The 14,160-nt window shown below is 48.7% G+C and overlaps 1 protein-coding gene across 1 annotated transcript in view; it reads right to left on the bottom strand.

The window, feature by feature from the left end:
• Positions 1-209: 209 nt before the first annotated feature.
• LOC146171816 (neurotrypsin-like) overlaps positions 210-14,160 on the bottom strand; it is a 79,122-nt gene continuing 65,171 nt past the window's right edge. Inside the window, exons 22-26 of the mRNA XM_084586353.1 lie at positions 11,978-12,155; positions 3,771-3,892; positions 3,133-3,312; positions 1,428-1,604; positions 210-874 (exon numbers count right to left, since the gene is read on the bottom strand). Coding sequence (XP_084442479.1) covers positions 744-874; positions 1,428-1,604; positions 3,133-3,312; positions 3,771-3,892; positions 11,978-12,155 — 788 coding nt within the window. The 3' untranslated portion in view covers positions 210-743. The remainder of the gene's footprint in view (positions 875-1,427; positions 1,605-3,132; positions 3,313-3,770; positions 3,893-11,977; positions 12,156-14,160) is intronic.

Genomic DNA, 14,160 nt, shown 5'->3' with positions numbered 1-14,160 from the left:
TATTTCGCCGCATGATTTACCATATCTCTTGCAAATTTTATCCGCCAAAGTATATGTCACGCAGGGTGCGCACGCTGTGGTTTTCAACGTGCGTACTCCCGCAACACGCGGCGAGATAAGAAGCGTTCCGCGCATGCGCTTTCGTTACACGTAGAGTCACGCAAGCTCATTGCATATGCCCAGATAAAAAGACACTTTTATCGCTTTGATCAATCAAGTGAAGTACACATGGATATATTGTAGTACCAGTTTTCTTCAAAGGCGACATTTGTGGGCAAGAATCATTTTTTTTATTCGCAATTTCTCGTGAGCTTCGGAACTGCGAGTATCGATTTTGATTGTTCTAATTGTTCTAACTTCGAACTGCGAACCTTCAACAAATTGAACAGCGTCGTATTAAAGTTTTATTTCTTCGTTGGGGGATACAATACGTTGTTGAGCCATCTTGCAAAGGATAAAACGAAAGGGTTATATTCCATATGCTTATATTCTGCCACAAAACGACTAGATCGAGTGACGGCCACCACGAAGCCTCAGACGAGAAAATGTCGACCATTGCTCTACAGAAAAGGATTGTTGAAGGCTTTGTGCATGAGTGGCTCAGAAGCTTAATGTGTCTACGTTTATCGACTAGCCTTCGAGGATCAGCGTGACGCAGTACTGCGGCATATCCTTGGCACACCCGCTGCAGTGCTGCAATCGCTAACCAGATACTGGAAGTGCCGGTCTATTATACCATAAAACTACCCTCGAAGCTCCTCTGCTGTTCTGGTGATCCACTCAAGGTAGTCTTGCACCTTGACGTACACGCCAGGACGGTTAGGCAGGCCGCACTGCTCTCCCCAGCTGATGATGCCGAAGACTGCGTATCGACCTGCAGAAAGCGGGGCCGACGGGGGCATTGCAATGAAAGTTCTTGGCAGAAAATTTAATAAAAAGCTACACCGCTTGTGTGAAAGTACGGTGGTTTGGGCCAGTTGGTTGTAGTCAAAGGTGAAAAATTTGCAGGTGAAAAATTCGCAGCACAAAAGAGGCGAAGACGCTTCTGTCTTCGTCCCTATTGTGCTGCGAAGTTTTCACCATGGACCACTTGTGCATGCCCTTCGATATGATAGCTACAGCATGAGGCTGTATTCGGCAGAAATGCTCGAAGGGGGAGCCTTTCTTCGCACACCGCAAGTACAACTTCAACGAACTCCGAAGGACGCGAAGATGCTTAACGCATGCCTGAAATACGCTAGGTATTTGCTGGTTCCAAAATGCCCCTGCTTCAAATCATCGGGCTGGAAATCCTTGAATTTGTCGAGAATGCACCAGTAAGTCATAAAAGAAGGGCTTGGGCTGCATGTTCTTCTCTCTCTCTCTCTCTCTCTCGGCACGTTGCGAGACAAGAAGCAGTACGGTGTTCGCGCGCCCGCCTCGCTCACCAGTGATGGACCTGCAGATGAGTGGCCCACCGCTGTCTCCGTGGCAGGCGTCCATTCCACCCTGGATGTGGCCCGCGCAGAACATGCCGCGCTGGATCCTGTTTCCGTACACCCAGGGCTGCTCGCATTCGCCTGGTTGGTACAGGGGCACTGCAGCTGTTTGAAGCACTGCTGAGCCTGAGGGTGCAACGAAAGACAACGCGCGGTCGACCTCAAACTTTGGGTGTAGCCCTAGATGAATTAGCAGCAGGCAAAAGAAGAAAAGAAGTGAAATTTCACAATAACTAATAGGATTAGAGCTTTAAAATGGCCGTACAATTTCGGGAGAATTCTTTCGCTGCGCTTGCTGCTTTACCTATGTTTGATGGCGTAGGTGCAAGGGCGGATTTATGGTTGTTTCTGAGGTTTTGCGCAGTTTCGCCACCGACGCTTTTTTTCTTGAAAAGGGAGGGGGGGGGGATGCTTCCTTAGAAAGAATTCTTGAGTGTTCGAGAATTCTCGAAACAGAGAAGATTAACCCAGGGCAATTGACACAAATAATTGCCACCCTCCTCAATCTAATCCCCATTTCTGAAAGTCCTCCCTTCCCTTCTAAAAGACTGAGAGGCAAAACGGTGCACCCTGTGCTATATGAAGCTGAACTGTCGCGTTCGGGACCGGTAATCGTGCCCTGTTTTTTTTTTTCAGAAGAGCTTCAGATGTGGCGGTAACCCGCTTGCCCTGCATATTAATGAAGTGTAATAAGAATACAAATGCTTTATGGGGAAGCAAAGTAACAGTTCCATGCTGAAACACTACGAACAACAAAACAGACATACACAGACGCACGAAGAAGCAGCGCACAAGCGCAGATGCAATTAAGTTTGTTCCGCACTGAAGAGTAAATTTATAGAAAGCGACAAAAAAAAACGGAAAAGAAATGATTTACAAAAGACTTTCATCAACTTTTACTTGAACGATGAGTAGGTGAAAACATTCTTGAAGTAACTTTTGTCTTTTGCGCCTTTTTTACTCCGGCCTTTTGCGAATGAACCCTCTTTTTCGGTTCTTTTTGTGTTATTTCTATATTCATTGAATATTCTTCAATTGCTTCTGCGCTTCTGTACTGTTCTTCGTTCCTCTGTGTATGCCTATTTCGTTGCGCGCAGTGTTCCAGCATGGACAATGATAGCTTACGAGTTTTTACGAGCGAAAGTGAAAACAGTGATTATTCACTTTTGCTCAGTAACCATAGTTTCCAGTTCACATTTGCAAAACTTTGCGCACATCAATTTTAGGAATCTGTAACATTCCATAAACGACCTACAGGAAATTCGTAGTCCACCACCTCCCCGCTTTTTCTACGTTTTTTGCATCGCTCCTCAAGGAAACCTGCGTCAAGAAAGCTAAAGGTTTCGTGTACATTTCTACAGCTCTCTCGCCGCGCATACTTATGTTCACAGCAGTGACGCCGACAGAATTAGGCGCTGATTCCCGAGTCAACGACGGGTAAATCTAGCTAGACAACCTTTGTATGCTGTGCGATAAGCTGGAAGCCGCACAGCAGTTTTAAGGTTGTACAACACATTATACAGCAGATAGGCGGCGGGTTATTAGACTGACTGAGCGGGTGTGAAAGGTAGCCAGAAAGAGGTGCAGGTGGCAGAAAATGCAGTGGCGAAGTCTGGAAACCCTTCGCATCTTAGGACCCGCTTAATTTTCTTACGTGGTTGCCGGCGTTGAGTCGTGAACGTCTTTCCCCAGCCGGCAATGATGCAGTAGCTACCGCCGATGTAGGTGTCTTGCCTTGTTGGTAGGCACACAGGCTTGACGAATTCGTTGAATAGTATCCTGTGCGTTTCCGTGGTTCGAATTTTCAGCAGGCTGATGTCGTTGTAGAAGTTGTCTGTTCCGTTCACCGGTTGATTTCGAACAGCATTTCGCAAGAAAGGGAGAGAAAAAGCAAATTTGTCAGCGCAAGGGTTATAGGCCAGAGCTGCGGCCTTTTTCTCTGCAATCAGTGTTGGAAGCTAAACAACAACAACAGCAACAACAAAAAATATATTAAGTAGAGCATCACCAATTTTATTTAGAGGAATTTTTTTCTTGTGGCCTTATTTAAGTTTGTAATCGCCAACGCCCCGTTACTTTGTGCCATGCTCTGAAAACTGGTTTTACTTTAATGCTGATTAAAACGGAAATTTGGTACAAATTACCCAACATATACTGACCTACTGCGAACTGGCATAGACTAAAGAAGCAAGAAACGCGGCCGCCGTGATATATCGGCTAAGAGTGAGAGCTGCTTGCTCAGTGAGCTCCCTTTACCCCGTGTGGTAGCACGAGCCATGCTAGCTCGCTTACCTGGATTAAATTTCTCGTGCAGGCGTAAGGCCTCCACTTGGAATTCCAGTTCATACGGATCAGGCGAGTACAGCTTGTACTGTCCGACGCGCACGACCAGCTGTGACACATTTGGGGAGAACCTGTCGCACGAGGAGAAAAAGATAGAATAATAAACTAAATAGACAGCAGAACTTATGGCAACAAAACGATATTTAAGCTGCAACCATCGCTCACTTCCGGACTTAGTCAAGGACTATTCATGGCGCGCACTACTGTTGCTTCGTTCCAGTAATATATCAGATGGTATCCATGCACTGTAACGGCTTCCCTTTCATTTTCATACGATATAGCCCTTGCATACTCAGCCTTGTTGAACATCAACGAATGGTGTCACCTAGCTGCTAGATGTCGGTAGCGAACATCTCGTAACACGATCGGAACATTTCAAACTTGCGATTTCGAGAAAACCAGAGAATCTCTACAGATTTTGCGCGAAAGTGGTGAATATTATGGCCGACTTTTCCTCTCCGCTTTGAGACCTGACCTACGAAACGCTTCCTATGCTTACACCCATCATCTCCTATAGGCCATAGAAAACCAGTTGGATCCACAGGGTATTTGAAATGGTCGATACCGTGCAAACTAGATGCGCTTTCCCTAGATTTACTGGCACCGCGTTTTCCTACTTGTGATTGGCATGGTAGCACACACCACAGGCGTGGAATGAACAGCTATGGTCGTATTTGCGTTCGTTCTTTCTGTTTTTTGTTTAAATAAACATTCGATTCAACCTGAGCATGAAAATTCAGCATCACGCGTGTGTCACAGCGTTAGCTCGAATTGTTTGTGCACTTGACTGAAAATTATTTGCGCGATGGCAAGGCGAAAGAATAGGACGGCACGATGACACAATGAAATATGAAGTTTTTTTTTTCTTTTTCGAAATGAGCCACTTCTACCAAAACGTAAACTGAGAAATACGCGAAAGATTATTACCAACGCAAGCCGGAGGTATACCCAAGCTATTTTTTGATATGCTTCATATATTAGGGAAATTCGACATCAGAATTTAATGAAATGCCTCGCAAATAATTTAGACAATACCAGCAATTCAATTATTATTAGAATTTTTTTGGTGTGAAAATTAGATTTACCCGATTTTGGTAGAATTTTTTCTAAACCGATACTAAAGCTCTATTAATGAAAATAACACCTAATGCGATCATACTGTAAATACAACAAAAACAATTAGAAAGTTCGTTGTGGGCAATGAGGAGCACTGCTATGTTTTAGCGTGAGAAAATAAAGGCTAACAGCAGGCTTCTGCGTCAAGCACTGACGTGAAAGTCTTCTGTTCTATCGTCCACACTTCAGCCGCGGCAAAGTAAACTAGCTATAAGGTATGGAATTAAGTACAACACTGTATACCATTCTAAATTCACGAGTAATCGCGAAATGGTAGACGCGTACAGGGCGCTAAACAACAAGGCACACTACTGTCGTTTCCTGTGTGAACTGAGATTTTAATTGAACTGAGGAAGCCAAATAAATTCGAGGGACGTATAGTTTGGCATATTTATGAGGTGACTGAACCCATAACTTTGTCTGACTACATGGGCTACTGGTCAAGCCAACTTACTGAAGTCAAAGTCATGAAAAGCGCAAGCGATCTCTTTACTATATGCCACGAGAAAGTCAATGCAAACGCCGATGGCGTCACTGCTAACTTTGACTATCCTCGCATTTTGTAAATAGCAGAAAACTCCGGTGTACGACTGGTATTTCTAACTGTGTGTCATGTATAGATTACTCAGTAAAATACAGCCATGATTGCCATATTGCCACACCGCTGACCATCTTCTGGCGCCACCAAGTGGCCGAATGTCTTGGCACGTGGCTAAGCGTCATCCTCGTCTCTCTCGAGTTTTCGCTTGATTAAAAAAGGCCAGCTCGGTTGTTGTGCTGCTTGCTACGTGTGTTGGTGACATTTGGTGGAGGTGCTGGGTAGATCCCATGTACGTTGCCCCCGAAGACGTCAGTGACGCTGCTCATCAACGCGTGGACGCGACTCCTGTCCATAAAGCCAGCCGTCGCTTGCGAGGCCTACAACCTGAGTTTGAACCGCTGTTCACCCCGCTACGAACCATGACATCCACGACGAGCAGCCAGACAAGCCAGCCTTCCAGCAACGCCCCACCGTTCGTCCTTCTCGCGCCGCAATCACCGCCATCATTTCATGGTGACCGGTTAGAGGATGTGGAAGACTGGTTGGCCAGTTTTGACCGTGTGGCTGCATTTAACCAATGGGACGACGAGCGGAAGCTAATGAATGTGTACTTCGCGCTGTAAGGCTCGGCCAAGACGTGGTTCGAGAACCACGAGGCGTCCTTTGTCAACTGGGCAGCCTTTCGCCGCGAGTTACTTACAACATTCAGCTCGAGTGCACGCAAAGAAAATGCAGAGATTACAATTCGTTCAAGGTCTCAACAGTCAAATGAGAGTGTGGCCATGTTTGTCGAGGACATGACGCGGCTTTTCAATCGGGCCGACCCTACCATGCCTGAGGCAACGAAGGTACGGCACCTCATGCGCGGGGTGAAGGAGCAGTTGTTCGCTGGCCTGATTCGCGACCCCCCAAGAACTGTCGCAGATTTCGCGAGAGAAGCTACCAGCATGGAACGTTCCCTGCAGGAACGGAGTACCCAATACGGCCGCCAGGCAAGCGTAGCGGCCACACCCTGCTGCGCGTCCGTGCCAGCAGCCAGCGACGAGGCATTGCGGGAGCTTGTGAGGAGCATTGTCCGCGAAGAGCTGCAAAACATCCACTTGAATGCTCCCTCTGCAAATAATTATTCTACCGTGGACGTCATCCGTGATGAAATTCGGTGAGCGGTGCAGCCACCACCACCACCAGCACCACAACCGGAGCCATGCATCATGACTTATAGTGATGTCTTACGTCGACCTGCTCCCGAGCCAAATCCATTCCGTCCCGTTGTCGGACCACCTCCTCGCTACATGCGCCCCGTCGAGCAGCAACAAGATCTGCGCCCCGTCGAGCCACAGCAATACCAGCGTCCCGCTATCAGCAAGGCGCACTTGTGGCGCACGCCCAACAGACGGCCGCTCTGTTATCACTGCGGCGAACCTGGTCACATTCTTCGCAATTGCCCATACCGGAGAATAGGCTTGAGAGGATTTCCACCAAACGCGCCTCGACCCCGCTATGGCGAAAGACCACAGGAGATTGAGGAGTACCTGGCTGCTAACGAGATGCAGCCAACGTCACCACAACGGCGGTCGCGATCGACATCTCCGAAGCGTTTTGCTTCACCCAGTCGGTACTCTTCCTCTGGGCAATTCAGAGGCACGCCCCCTCACCGGGAAAACTAAACACGGCGACCTCCGGGGGTGGGGCCGCCGCTACGTTTCAGATTAAACAGCCTCCACCCGACGATTTGACGCTACGGCCCGAGCGGCGACGACCCGATCCAATGAACTTACCGAAGTGCTGCGAACGCATTGTTTCCGGGGAAATTTTTGTAACCGCCGACAGTTGTGATGTGACCGCACTTGTGGATACCGGCGCCGATTTCTCCGTCATGAGCAGCCAGCTAGCCACGGCACTCCGTAAGGTTCTGACGCCTTGGTCTGGGCCAATGATGCGTACTGCCGGTGGTCATGTAATGACGCCGATTGGCACGTGTACTTGCCGCATAGAGATCTGCGGTTTTACTTTCACTGGCACATTTGCCGTATTACAAGAGTGCTGCAAAGATCTTGTTCTCGGCATGGATTTTCTTCAAGAGTATGGTGCGGTTATAGACCTTCGGGAGCAGCTCATGGTATCGTTTTCAACCAAGCGAGCCGTTGATAGCAACATGGACTTCCGGAAAACGATGTTGCGCGTCTGTGACAACCACATAACGATCCCTCTGCGTGCGAGCAAGTTTGTCACAGTCGAATGTGATCATAGCACCGGCACGAGTGGCATTGCTGAAGCTAACATGTCACTGCTTCTAACTCGACAAGTTTGTGTAGTTCGGGGCCTTGTCGAACTTGTCCGTGGCCAAGCCAACGTGCTAGTGACAAACTTCACATGTGAACCCCAACATTTGACGGCGAACACGGTGGTCGCTTATTTTGAAGAACTTGGAGAATGTACAGGCCAGTACGCTTTAACCAACACGTCAGACCCCGACAATGCGACGCCTACAGCCATTCAGACTGATGTGAACCCGCACCTCTCGCCCAGTGAGAAACGCTGCATAGAAAATCTCGTCAATTCGTTCCGAGATTGTTTTGCATCAACCTCCAAGGTCCGACAGACGCCACTAACGAAGCACCGAATTATAGTTGCCGATGACCAACGTCCACTATGTCAGCGTCCTTACCGGGTGTCTTCAAAAGAACGTGATGCCATCCGCCGCCAAGTAACAGAAATGCTCCAGGACGACTTTATTCAACCGTCGACGAGCCCCTGGTCTTCGCCTGTTGTCCTCGTCGCAAAGAAGGATGGAACCTTGAGGTTTTGCGTGGATTACAGACGCCTCAACAACGCCACGAAAAAGGATGTGTACCCCTGCCACGCATAGACGATTCCCTCGATCGCCTTCGCCATGCCACTTACTTTTCGTCCCTTGACCTCCGCAGTGGATATTGGCAAATAGAGGTTGACGAGCGAGACCGTGAGAAGACCGCTTTTATTACGCCGGACGGTTTGTATGAATTTAAAGTGCTCCCGTTTGGCCTGTGTTCGGCCCCTGCCACATTTCAGCGAATGATGGACACTGTACTCTCTGGTCTGAAGTGGCAGTCATGCCTCGTATATCTCGACGACGTTGTGATTTTCTCGGACACGTTTGACGAGCACCTGAAACGTTTGCGCGCTGTCTTCGAGGCCATCCGATCTGCCGGTCTCTCTCTAAAACCCGAAAAATGCCATTTTGCTTTTAACGAGCTGAAATTTCTCGGCCACATTGTCAGCGCTCGAGGTGTTAGCCCAGACTCAGAGAAGACGGCCGCTGTCTCTTCATTCCCCAAACCAGCGGATAAACGAAGCTTGCGTCGATTTCTCGGCCTCTGCGCATACTATCGTCGCTTTGTTAACAATTTCTCCAAGATCGCTGAGCCTCTGACCCGCCTGACAAATGACGCCGAGCCGTTCTTTTGGGGCCCCGACCAGGAAAACGCTTTCACGGAACTCAAGTCCCGTCTCCAATGTACGCCAATACTTGGCCACTTCGACGAAGAGGCCGACACGGAACTGCACACGGATGCCAGTAACGTTGGCCTCGGCGCGGTCCTTGTTCAGTGGCAGGACGGTGCAGAACGTGTCATTGCTTACGCCAGTCGCACTTTGTCCCGTTCCGAAGTTAATTATTCAACTACCGAAAAGGAGTGCCTCGCTGTTGTGTGGGCAGTCATGAAATTTCGTCCGTATTTGTACGGTCGTCCGTTTCGTGTCGTGAGCGATCATCACTCTCTGTGTTGGCTGGCAAACCTGAAAGATCCATCGGGTCGGCTTGCTCGATGGAGCCTTCGGTTGCAAGAATTTGACGTTGCAATCGTGCACAAGTCCGGCAAGAAACACAGTGATGCTGACTGTCTGTCCCGCGCCCCTACTACCTGCCACGCGGACGGCTCCGACGACGATTCCGTTTTCCTCGGTGTTATCGCGACGTCCACCTTATCCCGAAAGCAGCGGGCTGACTCTGAACTTTTGCCCCTCGTTGAATACCTCGAAGGAACCGTGTCATCTCCTCCTCAGCTCTTCAGGCGCGGACTGTCGTCATTTTGCCTGCGTGATGGTGTGCTCTACAAGAAGAACTACGGTCCAACAGAAACTGCTTATCTGCTTGTAGTACCCACAACGCTACATGACGAAGTTCTTCGTGCGTGCCACGATGACCTTTCTTCCGGCCATCTCGGGTTTTCTCGCACATTGGCACGGATACGCCGAAAGTACTACTGGCCCAGGCTAGCTGCCATTGTGCACCGCTACGTCCGTACCTGCCGTGAGTGCCAGCGGCGGAAAACACTACCCATTAAACCAGCTCGGCTCTTACAGCCTGTCGATCCCCCGAAATTCCCATTTCAACAGGTCGGCATGGACTTACTGGGCCCATTTCCGAAGTCCTCCATGGGTAACAGGTATATAGCGGTTGCCATATACTGTGAGACCAAGGCCATTCCCCGTGGTACCGCAGATGAAGTTGCGCATTTCTTCATTCACAGCATTGTACTCCGTCATGGTGCGCCAACAGTCGTCTTAACTGACAGAGGATCCTCGTTTACGTCGGCACTCGCGAGTGAGGTACTTCGACTCAGCGGCACCACCCACCGCAAGACAACAGCCTATCATCCTCAAACTAATGGACTGACTGAGGGGCTTAACAAGACAATTGCCGATATGATTTCTATGTATGTAGACGATGATCATGGGAACTGGGACCGAATTCTGCCGTACATCACATTCGCATACAACACTGCACTCCAGGAAACAACACGCTTCCCTCCATTTCATTTGGTTCATGGACGCGAACCCTTGACTATGCTGGATGCCATGCTTCTTCCAGATTCTGCTCCCTCCACTGTCGTGGGGGCTGACCAATTTATTCGTGACGCAGAAGCTGCACGCCAGCTTGCCCGACAGCGCATTCGGCACCAACAAGTACACGACGCCCAGCGCTACAACCTGCGACACCGAGAGGTGACTTACACGCCCGGCGACCAAGTCTGGATATGGAGCCCAATACGACTGCGAGGGCGCTCTGAAAAGCTTCTGCGGCGATACTTTGGACCTTACGAGGTGCTCCGCCGCCTCAGCGCGGTGAACTACGAGGTGCTACCACAAGGCACTGTACGCTTCTCTCGGCAGCCGAAATCTGAAATAGTTCACGTTGAAGCCATATTACAATCGTTAAACCATTTCAGGGTCCAAACCAGAGCCAGAGGCTTTCCCGTATAACTTGCCCCGCTTTTCGACTATTCCCCTACGCTTGCGGCATCGGGTCGATGCCCCTTGGAAGGGGGGCAATGCCACACCGCTGACCATCTTCTGGCGCCACCAAGTGGCCGAATGTCTTGGCACGTGGCTAAGCGTCATCCTCGTCTCTCTCGAGTTTTCGCTTGATTAAAAAGGGCCAGCTCGGTTGTTGTGCTGCTTGCTACGTGTGTTGGTGACAATATTCAAACACTTGTTCACTGACGTCTCTTTAGTACCTATACATTGACATTTTGCCTCACCAGGTGCCGCGCGCTTGTTTAGTTCTTCGAGTTTCGTTTATTTCGTGTGTATTAATGCGACCGCGTTAAAGTCCCCGCTCTGCGGAAAATCCGGCGTTGACGTTGCGAGCGGAAAATCACGAACATGGAGCTGGTATACCTGGAAGGCGGCATGGCGCGAGCTCTGATAGGTCGATGGGTTCTGTGACGTAGCGATACCACATACTGCCACACAGAGGGAGCTGCCACCTCTGCTTGCTCACTCGAGGTGGGAGAATCAACCTTCCAGCGCTCCTGGGTGCCGACTGAGGAATGCTACTCCTAGGCCACACAGGCTCCCTCGTACGGGTTGGTTACAGCGGGGCTTTATGTCGGGTGGTCGCTTACAACCGGTAACTGGATAACGTGGTTGCTTTCCACTGTATGCTAATAAGAATATGTGAGATATTAGGGGCACAAGTTAAGGGATCGATAATTAAACGAGGTGAAACTATATGTACAGTACAGTACTCTGTTAAAGGGAACATGAGATCGTGTGGCACAGACACTTTGCAAAGCACTGCCGTCGACCACTGGCAAGAATGAATGACACCAAGTGCATATTCGGAAAGAGCAGTCAGCTGTGCTTACTTCGCATGCACCTCGCTAAATCATTTTTCGCTGGCTCTCTCGGGAGTGTTTTGTCAAGCGCGGCAACAACGCTGCCTCATGTTCCCTTTAAGAGTGGATTGTACTGTACGCGAACGTGAAACCTTGAGGGGAGCCGATGACGGGAGCCATTTATGCTATCGCTTCATGCTCTTAAAGGCGGACCTTAAGTGACCCCCATATTGTTTTTTTTTTAATATGCTGCGAACTGTGTGACTGTTTTCGCAAACCTTGAGGCACTTTTCGTATTTCAGAAATAAATGTTCAGGTAGAACGAGAGGAAGAAGATGGCTACGTCGCGTCATTAAGTTGAGACTACGTACTCGGATGGTACACCAAAGCGTACGCACTTGAAGCAGTGGGCGGCACTGAGGATAAAGTCTGGAGACAGAATGGCACCTCCACACCAGTGCATGGTTTCTCCTGAGAGGTCTCGCAGCCGTATGTCCACCAACCACGGATGGGCGCCGTAGTGGGCAGGGATTCCGTCCACAATGCGGCCAGTGATGCGTCTCCAATGAGGCCTGTCTATACAGACAAGAAAAACAGCAACGTCTCCTGAAAATACCCATACAATACTGAAGGATGACCACAGACTTCCTCCTTGCTATAATAAAGTGCCATTTGCGAATGTTTAATTTTCGAAGGCAGATGACGCGAAACAGCACCACCAACACCGCCTCCAGGATCTTCTGCTGGTGCTTCGATGCGAGGCTGTGTTGAACGCAATGGCACAGCGAATAGCGCGGCCACACATTCCTATACATGCAAGGCGTTTATAAATTATTTCTTTTTTGCTTTTGAATTTGAAAGGTACTGCGCACCTGTCACATATCGCAGCAGAGGGTAAATTTAACCTCGCACAATTGACTGCGGATTAATTTATTTATTTCAAATATTCTAAGGGCCCTTGCGGGCATTACATGGGGGGAAGGGATCCATCAAATAAACACAAATAATTTACAATAAGAGCAAACAAAAAGTTGTAAGCAGAAATAGGCACACAAAAAACCATGAACTATGCAGGCGACCGGAGTCGGTTTTCAGAGATTTAAAAAAATAAAAATGTACATATAACAAAACAGGAAAATGCAGTACTTAAAAAAAAAAGATAAAAATATCGCAGTCAGAAGTTGTGGAACATGGAACAGGGCAACTTTTCAGGGAACGCAATGGAGCACGTAACGAAGGCGATAAATTGAAGAGCTAGAAAGGTAAAATGCACATCAGATTAGGTTTGTGAATTCAACTGTGATAGAAGCGCTGCTTGAAAAGATGATGCTTCAGGAATAAAAGCGATACTAGAAGGAAGTGAGTGCCACTCGTTAATAGACGGGACCAAAGGTATGCCCGCCGTTGTTAGCCTTGCAACTTTGCTCTTCGGTAAAGGCTGAAACTCATAAGTTCCTAGTCATCTGGCTTCCATCTTTTCGGGGTGCTTATTTGGCGAGAAGTAATAGGGCCTGGTGATAGTGTGGATACAAAGACGATCTATTTCTTTTGGAAAAGGGAAATAATATAAAAGATTTTCTTTCCGGTGCCCAAATGGGTTTTGAAAATGCCAAAATTTATGTTTTACATAAGGCTGAAAACACTGTCGTATAATTACAGTGCTAAAGAAACCATACCCTCGAAACTGTGCAAGCCTAACCGCACTCATGCGCAGCCGTATTGTATAGCTTTCACTTAAAAATGATGAGCGTATCAGAAACAAATCTGTCTCAGAAACAAATTTAATGTCATACTCGATGAGTGACACGCGATGACTGCAAATGCACGCACTCGTCCCGTAGTGGGATGGGGAACTCACTCCACGCACTCGGAACACTTTTCACACTGTGCACGCGCACAGTAAGCTTTCCAGTGCGACGAATATTTCTGCAGAATAAGGGTGTGATCTTTTTTGGGGGGAATACTACTTCAGAGCAGGGTCGGCATTGTCTAGCCAAAGCAAATGCGCGTCCATCGTCTGTGGCATACTTGGTGGGTAGTACTCCGTCATCGCTGCATTTAATCCGTTTAATCCTATACTCGAGGGCGCAGGTCATGTCTCCACTGCACGGGATTAGGAGATGCTAACACTGCACCTAATTTATCGTTCCGCACCCTGTCACAGCCTTACTAGAAGCAGGTTCGCCGTGTCTTTGCCCAATGGAACGCCTGTCGTGCAAGACAGCCGCAGCGGCTTCGCCTTGGAAACATCGCGGAAGAGGAAAAGCGCATGCGCTGTACGTTGCTGAGGAAAAAAGTACATTATGAATGGTGGTTTTCTTGCCAGTGTAGCGCCGTGTCGCCACAATGTCTTTTCATAATGCGAAGTGCATTTGCCCGAAATGGAACTAAATTTGCCTATCTGATACCCGTATCATGCTTTTGTGTGCAGAACTTGATCATCGTAAGCACCATATCGCTCGTAGATTGCAGACGAAAGTGTTGTCGGCACAAAATCCCTCGCCAATTTGGCAGGAAGCCACCGCCGCGTACGTTTGCGAGTGCTGCCGGCTGGTGATCTGCACTAGCGAAGCGACAGTGC

Source organism: Amblyomma maculatum, unplaced genomic scaffold, assembly GCF_055883805.1.
Source record: "Amblyomma maculatum isolate TAMU_Amacu unplaced genomic scaffold, ASM5588380v1 scaffold_18, whole genome shotgun sequence".
Classification (NCBI taxonomy): domain Eukaryota; kingdom Metazoa; phylum Arthropoda; class Arachnida; order Ixodida; family Ixodidae; genus Amblyomma; species Amblyomma maculatum.
Note: the sequence above shows the minus strand (reverse complement) of the source record. Positions and strands in the feature narration are given on the sequence as shown.